General features: G+C 42.3%; 1 protein-coding gene across 1 annotated transcript in view; it reads left to right on the forward strand.

The window, feature by feature from the left end:
* Window positions 1-14,208, forward strand: part of DOCK5 (dedicator of cytokinesis 5) — a 63,661-nt gene extending 49,453 nt beyond the window's left edge. The window contains exons 31-52 of the mRNA XM_069944328.1: window positions 240-340; window positions 1,612-1,670; window positions 1,914-2,068; window positions 2,838-2,923; window positions 3,068-3,224; window positions 5,021-5,061; window positions 5,140-5,230; window positions 5,376-5,495; window positions 5,586-5,675; window positions 6,991-7,095; window positions 7,236-7,377; window positions 7,830-7,911; window positions 8,012-8,096; window positions 9,312-9,398; window positions 10,020-10,196; window positions 11,098-11,181; window positions 11,330-11,467; window positions 11,556-11,695; window positions 12,467-12,620; window positions 12,731-12,869; window positions 13,082-13,194; window positions 13,593-14,208. Coding sequence (XP_069800429.1) covers window positions 240-340; window positions 1,612-1,670; window positions 1,914-2,068; window positions 2,838-2,923; window positions 3,068-3,224; window positions 5,021-5,061; window positions 5,140-5,230; window positions 5,376-5,495; window positions 5,586-5,675; window positions 6,991-7,095; window positions 7,236-7,377; window positions 7,830-7,911; window positions 8,012-8,096; window positions 9,312-9,398; window positions 10,020-10,196; window positions 11,098-11,181; window positions 11,330-11,467; window positions 11,556-11,695; window positions 12,467-12,620; window positions 12,731-12,869; window positions 13,082-13,194; window positions 13,593-13,688 — 2,442 coding nt within the window. The 3' untranslated portion in view covers window positions 13,689-14,208. The remainder of the gene's footprint in view (window positions 1-239; window positions 341-1,611; window positions 1,671-1,913; window positions 2,069-2,837; window positions 2,924-3,067; window positions 3,225-5,020; window positions 5,062-5,139; window positions 5,231-5,375; window positions 5,496-5,585; window positions 5,676-6,990; window positions 7,096-7,235; window positions 7,378-7,829; window positions 7,912-8,011; window positions 8,097-9,311; window positions 9,399-10,019; window positions 10,197-11,097; window positions 11,182-11,329; window positions 11,468-11,555; window positions 11,696-12,466; window positions 12,621-12,730; window positions 12,870-13,081; window positions 13,195-13,592) is intronic.
* Window positions 14,209-14,691: the final 483 nt, after the last annotated feature.

Here is a 14,691-nt window from a genome sequence, read left to right on the forward strand (position 1 = left end):
CTATCAGCCGGGGGCGGACCGCAGGACCTTGCGGGCCGGATCCGGCCCGTGGGCCGGACGTTCCCCACTCCTGGCCTAGTGTATAATATAAAGGATAGCACCTACAGCTCTATAGAGGTTCATGAGCACATTGAAATTTACTAATGTAATTTGTGTTGGGTTCTGGGAAATTTCAGACATGTATTACCACTGCCAGTGCCTCCTCTGATCTCTGCACGACTTTTTTATATCTCCCTCAGCTTTGGAATAACTTCTTCCACTTGGCCGTGTCGTTGTTAACCCACGAGTCTCTGCAGCTGCACAAGTTTTCTCAGGAGAAGCGGCATAAGATCCTGTGCAAGTAAGAGCATGGAAATGTGTGTGTGACTATACTGATGACGTAACATTAAGTGATACATATTACAATTGCATCCTATGTATTTAACGTGAATGTATGTCCACTCTTCAACATAAATGTATAATTATTTTTTTTAAAATGTAAATGGTTAATGGTACGTTTACACGTAACGATTGTCGTGCGAATTTGATCGAATTCGAACGATAATCGTACGTGTAAACGCAGCAAACAATCAAACAACGAACGAGATATCGTTCATTTCGATCTTACAACATGTTCTCAAATCGTCGTTCGTCGTTCGCAAAAAATTCGCAGATCGTTCTGTGTAAACAGTCGTTCGCCGATTTAACCAATGTGTGAGATAGGCTTAAGCGATTGCAAAACGATCGCAAAACGATTTTCCCTGCTATATATTGTACCGTCTAAACACTGATCGTTATGAAAAAACAAATCGTTACTCCGACATCGTTAATCGTACGATCGGGCCAATTATCGTTTCGTGTAAACGCAGCATAAATTACAAAAATCAATTATCTTTATAACTGTTGCTTCAACAGTTATAAAGATAATTGATTTTTGTAATTTATGCTGCTTCATATCCCTCATAGGGTAAAATTATAATCTAGGTTTTTGCATCCACCACCAGGAGGAGCATACCAGTTTACTGCATACTGTTTATACTGATAGTAGAACAGAATGGCGTTAGCTCCCCCTGGTGGTACCAGAAGGCAGTCAGAATCAAAATCATTGAGCCTCTATAAATATTTATTATTACTTGACTTGGCACCTCGACCTAAAACATAGTTTTAAAACTGAACATCCATTCTTTTTCCTGGGCTCTTGTGTAAAAATTCTATCAAGTCTCCTATCTATCATTTGTTGTTCATAGTACTGGTGTTCTTTTAAGAGGGATCTTCAGCCAACTTAGGTAATAGCATCTAGGACGTACGTTACCACTGCAGCCTGTATAGCTACCCCACTGACATTGCAGACTGCAGTTATATGTGTCTATGCACAGTTTTAGACAGTTATGAGACTTCACTATGGAAAGTATAAAAGAGACATCATTACAATGTTCACAGAGCTAGAAATAGTCTTGAACCACTTGTGACCAAGCAGATGTTAGAAGCCACTGTCTTTGTGTTATGGTTGTCCTCAGGATGAAGTCAGTTTTGTGATGTGCACTGTGTGTATCTGTTACCATTGTGTGTGTAATATATATATATATATATATATATATATATATATATTAAATAATCTATTGCTTCCTTCAGATACGGGGACATGAGGAAAGAAATTGGCCTGAGGATCAGGGATATGTGGTATAATCTAGGTATGTGGCTAATTTCATTGCTGTATATGACATTACACCTCTTTTCATATGTGAATGTATAAGGCAGGGGCTACAGAATTGCAAACCACTATTGCAGTGGGCTTCCTTAGTAACAGAATGGTTGACTGCCTATCTAATGTGTAGGCAAGGCCAGTCATTTAGATCTTTTGATTTAGTATTAAATGTATAAAATACAATATTTGCTTATAAGGTTAACCTATTCCCCATGGATCTCTTCATTAGGACCTCACAAGATTAAGTTCATCCCTTCCATGGTGGGACCAACCCTTGAGGTGACCCTCACGCCAGAACCAGACCTTCGCAAGGCAACCATACCTATCTTCTTTGACATGATGCAGCATGAACATAACTTCAGTGGTAGTGGCCATTTCCATATGGTAGGTGGCACTGGCTATTTTTATTCTTTGCTGGTCCAAACATTAGAGACGTATTTCGAGATGGTACACAGAATAATACACGTGGCCAATGTTAGGGGAAACAAATGTTCACTTCCTTTTTCCTGTCTTTTTATTCCAACCTCACCCGACACAAGTGATGACAAACGTCACTCCTTATCGGCAGGGTGAGGACATTTAGTCATATATTTGGCAGAGCAGAATGTTCATTGGAAAATCGGACATTTTAATCATCACTCGATGGCTTCTAAGCATGTTGGTGCTTTGGAAAGATCTATCTATGTTTTCTCAGTCTTCTCTTCACATCCCCAGTTCTTTTCCAGGCATGCATGCTTAGGCTGTAGCTAGATCATAATGTTATAGGTTATATGATCGTTGAGCGAACTTGCCGGATGTTAGGTTTCGAATACATTGTGTTTGACTCCTGGTAGCTGGAAACTTTGGATGCAGCTCAAGGACGTTGTTGCAAGCATGGAAACCATATGCTGTATCCACGTTTTCCTGGCAGCCCTAGGGCTGCGTCCAAGTTCTACAGACAGCGGAAGTCAAATGCAGATCGAACATTCGGTTTTGACATGTACGCTCAGCACTAGTAACTTCAAAACACAAGGCGGGTGTAAAGTTAACCAACATGCAGGTTGTCCTACTATACATGTGGGATCAGAACCTGCCTATAGGGTCAGCTAAAATCTTTTAGGCCATATAGTTGAGTTGGTAGCTTCACTTTTTTTTTTTTTTTTATCCTGTGTAGTTTGAGAATGAGCTGATCACACGTCTGGATCAAGAGGTGGAGGGAGGACGAGGAGACAGACAATATAAAGATCTTTTGGAGAAACTGTGAGTTTATTGCCCTTGGGGTTCATGTTATGTCATAATTCATTGGAAACTAGTAAGGGAACACATGGTTCTTGTGTGGCCTCCTCCTTCTTCTCCATTCATTGTCCTCTCTTTATCATAATCTTCCCTGATATTTGTCCTCAGTTTGTTGGAACACTGCAGAAAACACAAGTATCTGTCCAGCTCCGGGGAGGTGTTTACTGTCCTGGTGAGCAGCTTGTTGGAGAACCTCCTGGACTATCGCACGATCGCCAATGATGAGAGTGAAGAGAACCGGATGAGCTGCACTGTCAACCTGCTGGTATGAATACACCCTTACAAAATTATCTATATGTACAGGTTCCAAAATCTATTCTCTAATATGTTGAATTTTGTCGTTTTTCTAACTTCATTTGCTGTATTTGACAATTCATTTAAAGTGTACCTCTAGTTTCAGAAAACCTTTGGCATGTTATGTGGCCTGTCATAATTTTGTCTGTAGGGGAATTGATGCTTCATTGTCTCTGTTTGAATCTTCTTTAGGGTCTGTTCACACGTACAGACTCGCTGCGTATTTATCGCTGTGACTTTCTCACAAATAAATCCACAGCGATACTGATTGCTATCAAGTCAATGTATGTGTATTCTCGCTGCCTTTGGTGCAATTTTTACATGCGAGGCAAGTTCAACACCACAAAAAACGCAGCTACTTTCATGCGAGTTTGATGCGAGTTCTGATGCGAGTTTTATGCAGCGAGTCTGTACGTGTGAACAGACCCTTAGGGTGCCTTCATACATACCGTATCGCTGCGTATTTATCGCACAAAACTCGCCTGAAACTCGCACGAAAGTAGCTGGGTTTTTGTGGTGTTAAACTCTCCAGTGAAAATCATGTGAAAATCAAAACTCGCATATAAAAATCGCACCAGACACGCATCAAAATCGCAGCGAGAATACACATACATTGACTTTATAGCAATTTGGCTCCTATCTGCCCAGTTGTAGGCTTATTCAGCCCAGGAGAGGCCATTGCTAGTGTGTAAATGCTAGAGTAGGGACCATGTCTCGAGGACGCCTTAACGTAGTGACATGGTACACTCTGTTTGATCAAATAGTTTGCTAAGATCCTAACTTTTTAATATGTACAGAGCAGGTGTTTACCGTGTGTACGCTGGGAGAAGTATATACGGTGAGCCCCTGCACCTGTTGGTTGCTGTTGCACCTTCTGTTTTTTTGTTTATTGCAATCAGTATCACTGTGGATTAATGTGAGAGAAATTTTGCAGCGATACGATACGTGTGAAGGCACCCTTAAGATTCCTTGACCTCCTCCTTTGTTATGAATCGAGGTGTGGGTCGGCACGTGACTCGAGGCTCTATTCTTTCTCTATGGAGCCACCAAAGAGAGCCGATTACAGCACATACAGAGATCTCCGGGGGAAGAGGCACAGAGGTTGGACCTCCCGCAATCTCATGCTTGTCCCCTATCCTGGGAATAGGAGACAAGTATTTTTAAATCAGAAAACTTCTAAAATTATTTCTATTATTTAAAATGAATTCGGGTGTTACTTCTCTCCACGCCCCCTATGTGCTGCATCATAGGCTTCAGGATCCCTGCCAGAATTCATTATCCCCTGAGTCCCGATGTCTTTACTACTCAGGAGAAAATGCCTGACCTGGCTGATGGATTGCCCTATCAGCTAATCAGTGAATGCAGCAGTGTCCCTCCCCAGTCGCTGATTGGCTGAGCAGGTAACCTACCAGCCAGGTCGTAATGTCGCTGGAGCCGGGGATCCTGAAACGGCAAGGTAGCACTTCAGGGGCACAGGGAGAGGTATGTTAAGCTTGTTTCTCTTTACATCCCTCCCGTACTGATTCAAACATCAAACAGGGACAATGACAAGGGTACAATGTTAAGCTGAGTTCTTCTGTCTCTTAATTTCAGTGATCGGTAGGTTATCAGTATCCAGCCCCGATTGATCTAAACATATAATTTTCCTCCAGTTTGCACCTGGAATAACTGACTGTACAATTGTTATACACAAACACACATATATTTGCTATCATAGCATGTGTTTGATCACTATATACTTTCCTTGTCGTCATTTCTCTTGCACAGAACTTCTATAAAGAGAAGAAGAGGGAGGACATTTATATTAGGTATGTGTGACCTGTGTATCTGGTAATGTATGATGCCATATTGCCTTCACTATATTCTCCTTGACTTTTATTATGTAGGTATGTGTACAAACTGCGAGATCTGCACCTCAGCAAGGAGAATTACACAGAGGCGGCCTATACCCTGCTGCTCCATGCTGAGCTGCTGCAGGTGAGAGCTCTACATAAGCCTCCAACTCTGGAAATGCACTGACACTTTGCATTATGGGATTATGTGCTTCTATGGCACAGTCCACAGATTTCTATTACTAAGCTATGCTATGTGGTCCTGATTGTGTTATTTTATTACCCCGTAGTGGTCAGATAAACCTTGTGCCCCTCACCTGCTACAGCGAGACAGCTATACAGTATACACACAGCAGGAGCTGAAGGAAAGACTCTACCTGGAGATCATATCCTTCTTTGATAAAGGCAAGGTTAGTCTACCGCCATGTAAGGCCATAGGTCATGAACTGTCCACCACCGATCTGTCACTGCTTAAAATGGTAAACTCATTTCTATTACAGGTGTGGGAACAGGCGATCATACGCAGCAAGGAGCTTATAGAGATGTACGAAAACCAGATCTTCCACTATGAGCCCCTCAGCGTCCTGCTGGTAATGAATTTGCTAGAGCTTTCACCCATCGCCACATGTCCTTCCCCCTGCAGTTACATCTTGTACTAAAATCATGTAGTGAATGTATATAGAATGATTAGTGTTCATGGACTGTTTTATGTCCATCTTTTATTGCTAGGATATGCCATCACTTTATAGTTAGTAGGGGTCCGACCTCCAGGACCCCCATCCATTCTGAGAAAGAAGAGGGCATGCACAGTTGTGCTGGAACTACGGCCAGTCCCATTCAGTTAAATGAAGTTTTGCTTCAAATCAATGCACTGTGGGTGTTTAAAAGGGTTGCTGTACAAGGGCTGCTGTTTCCCAGAATCGGCTGGGGTCTTAGAGGTTGGATCCCCACTAAGGCTGTGTTCACACTGCGTTTTTGCAATCCGTTTTTTTCATCTGTTTTTTGCAAAAAAGGGATGAAAAAAAGATGCATTTTTGTGCATCCGTTTTGATCCGTTTTTCCATTGAATTCCATTGTAAAAAAAAAACCGATTAAAACGGATCCGTTTTTTTTGACGGACACTAAAACGTAGCTGACACTATTTTTGTGTCCGTTAAAAAAAAACGGATCCGTTTTTTTTTACAATGCAAGTCAATGGAAAAACGGATCAAAACGGATGCACACAAATGCATCCGTTTTTTTCATCAGTTTTTCATCCGTTTTTTGCAAAAAACAGATGGAAAAAAAGGGATTGCAAAAACGCAGTGTGAACCTAGCCTAATAATAAAGTTACAACATATCCTGATGATCTTTAATTCATATACTATGTGTTTTATTATTTTTTTGCTGATAGTAAACAGATTTATTCAGCCCCTTAAGTGTACCTAATGTTGTGGCAAACCTGGACTTGTCATGAAGACTTGGCACAACTTTTGAGCAGTGGGGGTCTAGCCAAACATGCAGTGTACAAATTTAGACAAGGTCTATAAAACTGTCCATACATCCGTGCACTACAGGCTCAGACACAGAGCCCAGCCAAACTCTTAAGTCCCTTTTGGTTGGGTGATCATTGGGGGTCCTAATACCTAGACCCCCACCAATCACAATAGGACATTGTTAGTTACTCACCACATACTTTAATGTGACAGCTGTATGGCAGCTACCTTCATGCCAGGCTAATATCTGATGATCATGTCACCTTGAATAAACCAAGGTCATAAAGCTCATAGATAACCGGCCATAAATACTTAAAAAAAAAAATATTGTTAATGGTTCTCCGATTGCTTTTCCTATAGTGTCTCATACTGCTGCACCCATTGCAGGGTCCCCCATTCTGCATGCTCTGACACCTTTCTTTGTTCTTAGAATAAACAAGCTGGCTTCTACCAGAACATCATGCGGTCCTTGAGGTTACAGCCGGAGTACTTTGCTGTGGGGTACTATGGTCAGGGGTTCCCTTCCTTCCTGCGGGTAAGACAATACACAGCTACGCACCCCTCTTTTGTCAGTATTTATGCTTGCACTTGTCTTCTGGCTTCCTACACCAATACCTATTACTCCTTCCTTCCTTAACATTACACTTGCTTACATCCATATTGTTTTTCACACAGAACAAAATTTTTGTATACCGGGGAAAGGAATATGAGCGACTTGAAGATTTTAACCTTTGGCTTCTGACTCAGTTCCCTAATGCGGTGAAGCTTTCCAGCAGCTCCCCCCCAGGAGATGACATCAGAAACTCCCCCAAGCAATGTATCCTACAGCTAAGGGTTACCCATGGACTCCCCGCCAAACCCACCCTACCCCTGGATACAGCTCCCCATAATTACCCCATCCTGCCGATCCCACTCCTGATGCCGGTCCCTCTGTGGAGATACGGCTGCCCGCTCATTTGCGGGCTCAATATGCAAATGAGCGAAGATGAGTCCGACACGATTTTCAGGCAAAGAAAGCACTCCTAAGAGCGAAAATTAATCAGTGTAAAAGGGCCAGCGATCAACGGATGACTGGATCTCCTGTGTGGCCAATAAAACTGTCCCTATTGGCCTCAACGTGCCCTGTAAAACTAGGACCAATAATGGTAAATTTAAAGGGTTACATGGTTAGTAAAAATGTACGCAGCAGAAGCTCTGACCATCTTCTCCCACTTCGGCTCAGGCTTCAGCGATCGCTTCCAATTTTATTTCCTTAAGTAAATCCTATAGACGTGCAGTGCTTCAGTGTTAAACCATTGATGAACCTTCCACCTCGATATAAGGACAAGCTGGTGCCTGAACAGATTCTCAGGTAGGAGTCGGTCCCTTACTACCCCAGACCCAAGCTACTGCATAGCTGTAGTGTATGACCCCTGTACTGGTTAATATGAGTTTTCATTCTTCACCTTTAGTTACTATCGCTTCAATGAGGTGCACAGTTTTTCTTACTCTCGGCCATTCCGAAGAGGAGAGAAAGATCCTGACAATGAATTTGCTGTAAGATGACTTATTCACATATGTATGTAATATATACCTAGCAGGAAAGGTGATGATTGACATCCTATGGTACTACCAGCTCCAGTGTCAGTATAGGAGTTAAGGAGGGGCAGTGTACTTACACAACGGGGGACATTTAAGAACGGTCCGCCCGAGGTGTACGCCAGGGAGAAGCAGCAGATTCACCCCTTCTCCCTAGTGTACGCCTGCCGTATGCCCCACTCGCCCAATGGGCGGGCTGGGGGAGCTTGGGGGCGTGACAAGGTGGGGAGGAGGCGTGACCTCTTCCTGCACCTCATTTATCATGATTTACGCCCGCTTGCAGGCGTAAATCATGATCCAAATCTACACCTGCTGGAAGCAGTCTTCATAACCCCCCCCTACTGTGTTGAGGGGATTTCTGGCCAGCTGTGTAACAATGGATGCCCAGTACAAGTATTACTGTATATATCCACACAGCAATCAGACAGCCCCATAAAGGGAATTTGTCAGGTCTAGATCATGCTTGGAGCTCTAGGTATGGCCAAACCGCAGCATGCATGCCTCCTCCCTCTCCCCTTCCTGGTTTGATTAATTGAGTTTCATGGCTAGAAGCAAAGCACTATGCACATCGCTGATTATGCATAGGGGCACAGCACAGGGCGAAGTACCAATGCTAGTTTTTTTTTTTTTTATTAAAAACAAAGAATCACTTTAAGTACAATGCCATTTTCAGTATCATTTTTTTTCATTCTCAACTCAACAACTCAATTCATCAAGAGCCATAAACTTTCTTTAATATAGCCTTATGAGAGCTTGCATTTTTGTTTTTTTGTCAGTCTGCATCAGTACCCTCACAATTTTGTATGACTGCCTAGATGCCACAGTGACTATTGACCATGGCTTCTAGGGTTTTAAACTGCCAAGATCTGAGCCCTTCTCAAGCACAGCCAAAAAGGTGTATTTAACTAGTAGATTACTCGGTGACTGATGGTGCTAACACAATAGAATACTGATTTCGCTGGGGACTAGCTTTGCCCTTCTAGTAGGGTAGGTGGCCATGGCATATATTGACATAATGCTTGAGGCCCCGCTGTAATTGTGGCTATTGAGCCAATATAACATTATTCTAAGCAGAAAACATGTATTGTGTCACATTGTGTAGGTTATTAAAGGGGGATACTACATGATTATGGGAAATCAATGAATCCAACAGTCTTCTCTTCCACCGTATAGACAATGTGGATCGAGAGGACAACGTTTACTACGGCGTATAAACTTCCTGGCATCCTGAAGTGGTTCGAAGTAAAGCACTTACACACAGTAAGGAGAATTATGTTCTTGCCTTTGTCTTTTTTTGTAACTCTTTGGACCTTCGTGTTTGTTATAACAATTAAAGGGGTTTTCTGATTTAAAAATACTTGTTCCATGTGTGAGGTCGCGTGGGGTCTGACTTCTGTGCCCTCTCTCTATTGGCGACCTTGCTCCTGGCTTCATTCTCTATAGAGCCTCCGGAAAGAGCTGAGTCCTGTACTCTGCTCTCTCTGGCAGCTCCCTAGAGAATGAATGGAGCTGGGTCACTAAATATCCACCATGGAAACAACATAAGTCAAATTGTAAAAATTTAATGCAAACGTTCACAAAAAAATTACCCACTTTGCCCCCTTCTATGTGTATAAGTGATTCAAGACATGGAAGCCAGTGGAAATTCAGAAGTTCTGTTTCCTTTTTCCATAAATAGCGCCTCTCTTTCCCATTGGCAGTTCCTGATATTGTAGTCACATTCAATGCAACAACAAACAAGCTCCTTTTATAGGATTGGTGGCATCTTTTTTTCCTAATTTCATACAACCACATGAATGCATCCGCTTATACACTAGGCATGCATTCTCAGTATGGCTTGTGCACACAGGAATGACATCTAACATTTATTTGTTTCTATAGGAAGAGATCAGTCCATTACAGAATGCCATAGAGACAATGGAGTTAACCAATGAAAAAATCAGTCACCAAGTCCAGCAGCACAGGGCAGACCCCAGCCTCCCTCTGCACCCACTCTCTATGCTGCTCAACGGTATTGTGGACCCTGCCGTCATGGGAGGATTCTCTAACTATGAAAAGGTGGTTATGATCATTAATATCCTGATCTCATATCAAATGGGTAAAACACACTCTTGGCAAACTACAGTAGAAGCAAGCAAACAATTCTGGAAGTTTTCAGCACTGAAGCCTGCATAATTATGATTTCAGCTCTGGGACATGATACTGACTTAAGGTTCCCATACACTTTAAAGTTTGCCAAACTCCATCCGTCATGCCCGACCCCTATATCCACCATCATCATCTGTTAAAGGGAGAATCAAGAGGTGTATTGGAGCTACCTGACTCAACACTTACAGGGGATGTCAGTGGATGTGGGGTTGGTGTGATGGATCTTATTTAGAGATATAAGCTGGCACCAGGGCAGTCTGGTGGTGTCTTACCCCTCCCTATAAGGAACATATGAATGTTCATCCATGCTGATCGTTCATGTGTAAAGAGAGGATGTGGAAGATAACTGTCGGCCGACAGTTACAGAATGTGTATTTCATGTGAGCGAGCACTGATCTGCTAGATCTGTGTTCGCTTAACAAGCCTGTTATCATTAGCTATGTCCATGCAGCCTTGCTTTTAAAAGTGTAAAGAAGAAAAGGTTTACTTACCTCTCCATGCTCCCCGGTGTCCTTAAAGCTCATCGCAGCCACTGCTGGCAATCTCTGAAGTGACATGCCGCTCAGCCAATCACCGGATGAGATGGAACAGTGCAGTAGCCAGTGATTGTCTGAGTGGCCTCTCACTGCTTCAGACGTGCCAGCAGCAACTGTGGTGAGAAGCTAGGAGGAAATCGGGGAGCCTGAACAGGTATATATGTAACTATAGCCTGATTTGGCAAATTATCGCTCTGTGAAATAGAGCCTTAGGTCCTCCGCCTGTCCCGTTTCTTTATAAAGCACTGTTGATGACATCTCCTTATCTGTCTTAGGCTTTCTTTACGGAGCGCTACTTTCAAGAACATCCTGGAGACCAGGACAAGATTGAGCTCCTGAAACAGCTGATAGCTCTGCAGGTAAGATTCCATTTTTGGGTAATTTTTCTCGTCATTGACACTAGTATCATGTCCATTTTTTTGTTTAGTTGTAGTAGTCATAGTCTCCTTCAGTCATAATCTGACCTTTTCACCCACCTCTTGCACTGTCTCCATTTTCTAAATAAAGATGCCTCTCCTGGCTCAAGGAATCCGGATTCATGGTGAAAAGTTGACCGAGAACCTACGGCCTCTTCATGACAGACTTGTGTCCTGTTTCCATGATCTTAGGGGCAAGGTAGAAAAGCTGTATGGGACAATTACTTTGGTAAGAGTTCTGTAGATTCTGGAGAGCATAGAAATTGATACTAGTTTTTATCAGACATATATCACAGCTATTCTTTGCTCTACTCCAGCCTTCCAGTCTGACAGATAGGAAGCTTAGTCGAGCCGGCTCTGTGGTTGTTCCATATATCACATCTGCCACTCTAAGAAGGTTGTCCACTGTGTCTTCCTCTTCTTCAGGGAGTGGTAGCTCCAGACCAGGCTCGGAAGGGTATGTAGACTATTTGCTTTTTCTCTACCTCTTGCTGGACTTTGTATTAATTATCCTGTTCCAAAACCTGGAATGGATGACAACATCAGCGCCTTCACTCTCAGACACACCTTGTGTCACTCTAACCCTTCTCCTGTCACACTCTCAGTCTTAGTTCATGGCATTGGTTGTGAGTAGAGATGAACAAATCTTGAGCATGCTCGAGTTTGTCCGAACCCAAACGTTCATTTCATTCCCCGTGGTTGAAGAAGTTGGATGCAGTCCTAAGGCTGCCTAGAAAACAAGGATACAGCCAAAGGCCATAGGCTGTTTCCATGTTTTACAGGACTCCCTAGGGCTGCATCCAACTTCTTCAGCCACCTGTAATTAAATGCAGAGTATTGGGGTTTGGATGAAGGTGAGATTCGCTCATGTCTAGTTGTGATATAAAGGCACAATTGTGGCATTAGTTGGGAACTAAATACAGTAGCCTCACACTACTGTATTAGACATAAGTTCAATGTTACTAGCTGTACAATGAGTATGCTGTCCTTTTTATCTACTATCAGTCTTGATCTTCTGTGTTTATACATAAGGCTTGATGTTGCAGCTGCTGCTTGGCATTGAGTATTCTTGCTTATTTTATTGTAACCATTATATATAAACCTTTCTCTTGCTCTGGTATTCCCGGCTGTGTTCCATTTATTGGTTACACAGTTAAACTATTACTGAGGCCTAGGTGCATTTAGTTACTTAATAACAAGTCTTTAATAAGTCCCCTCTTTTCCTAAGCTCTCTTCCAGAACCTGTACCTCCTCGTCGTGGATCTCTCATCTCCCGACATGAAGAACACTATGACCGAGAAGATGGAGACATCAGGATGATGAAACTGAAGCATAATGTCAGCCAGTCTCAAACAATCACAGAGCGCCCTGGAGAGAGGGAGGTGAGTGACATCGCAGACAACAATAGAAAAAATTGGGTGGGTTTTGGTTAAAGACAATGCGATAAGGGCCATATCTACAACCACATCTATTTTATTTCCTCTGTTCCCAGAGCTTGTTATCCACCAAGATGCGCCCAAAGAGTCTTCAGCTTTCTGATGGCCGTCTCACCCTCCACACCAGCTCAACAAATCAAGGAATAACGCCTATTACTCATTCTCCTATCACTCCTAAAACCCCAAGAACACATAGTAAGTGTAGTACATTCAGATTTTTATACTCTTTTACCCTTTATATTTGGGGGTTGTTAATCTTTCGGCTCTTTTGCTGATTCACGCAAGGGTTGATAATTTGTTGTCTTAATCTACAAGCCTTATCTAGGGATGCCTATACTAAATGTGACGCAAACAACTGTGTGCATGTCTTCTCTGCGCAAGTGAGATAATTTCAATTATTTTTACAGGTTTCCCTTCACTTTCTACACATGGCGACATGGCATTACAAATTATGGGGCCACCTCCTCCACCACCTCCTAAAAGCAGATCTAATGAGGGTAGCCAGCGACTTTCCACCGAGGTAAATGGCATTGCATATTTTCGGATTTACAGTTTAAGGCTATGTTCACACTACGTATATTTGAGGCTGTATAGCAACCAAAACAAGGAGTGGATTGAAAACACAGAGAGGCTCTGTTCACATAATGTTGTAATTGAGTGGATGGCCGTCATTTAATGGCAAATATGTGCTGTTATTTTAAAACAACGGCTGTTATATTGAAATAATGGAAGTTATTTACCGTTATATGGCGGCCATCCACTCAATTTCAACATTGTGTGAACAGAGCCTTTCTGTGTTTTCAATCCACTCCTGGTTTTGGTTGCTATGAGGACCAAATACAGCCTCAAATATACATAGTGTGAACCCAGCCTAAAGGCGCTTATACTGAACATTCTGTCCTTTCTGATGTTCTCCAGATACCTCCACCATTGCCAAAAAGAGAAGAAGCAAAACCACCAACACCACCTCCCAAGGTTAGGAAGTCAAGTGTGATTCACGACCCTGGATTGTGATCGATCTAAAAAAGAATGTCTCATCTACTCTTAAGGACTTATATGCCTTTTAGGGTTAACACCTCCTAACCACTTTGATGGTCCACCAAGTCAAGATATCTAGACAGAGCCACCATGGATCCAAGCTGTACAGTATCAGGCCAATAGTCTTATGAAACAATAGCCGGTCTATTGAGTGTGTGTGCTAAAGCCTAAACTAAATGAAGATTTTATTCTATCGAAGAAAAGACTGATGATAATTCTGGAGGGAAGACCTCTCCATACAGATAGCTCTTCCTTTATAAGGATCGAAAGATGACTTCTGGTTGATCCTATGTTAATAATGTATTCATGATTTGTACATATGGGACTTAAAACTATTGTAACAAAAGCCTCAAACCACTTTCATCTCATCCTTGTGTTTCCTTTTTTTTTTTTTTTTTTTAGTATTTCAGTCTGAGAGAATTTTATTGCACTAGAATGTAAACCTCATATGTATATATAATTCGGAGTAATATAGAGATGTTGGATTTATGACAAATGGTCTATACGAGCATTGTATGCAGAATGTAATACGATATGTTATCCCATGTAGAAAGACCCTGTTCTTCCCTGTTATGGCTGTTTCAGGTTGAGAAAGGTTACCGGGAATATTCTTTAATTGAAAAATTAACAGGAAGTCCAGAAAAAAAATCCCAGCTCATCTGATTGTTGCTTTATCTCATATATGCCCATTTCAAAGAACTTAAAGATAGAGCAGGGATTCCCAACCTTTCCCCACTACAACATGGTGATGCCTGGCCTCACTCCTATCTATGAAATTGGGCACAAAGCAGAGTTAACCCTTTCCTACGTAACAGTACGTGAGGATTATTGTGTCACAGAGGGGCAGCTCCACCAAATGTTACAAGCTGTCGGCAAGCAGACCAGATCACTGTGATTGACAACGAACTCCTGCATTATTGTCATGACCAGTCTGCAGTCCTAGGAGGAGTCACCAGTGTTAATAAAAATAAATAACCTG

This window comes from Dendropsophus ebraccatus, chromosome 1 (assembly GCF_027789765.1).
Source record: "Dendropsophus ebraccatus isolate aDenEbr1 chromosome 1, aDenEbr1.pat, whole genome shotgun sequence".
Taxonomy (NCBI): Eukaryota; Metazoa; Chordata; class Amphibia; order Anura; family Hylidae; genus Dendropsophus; species Dendropsophus ebraccatus.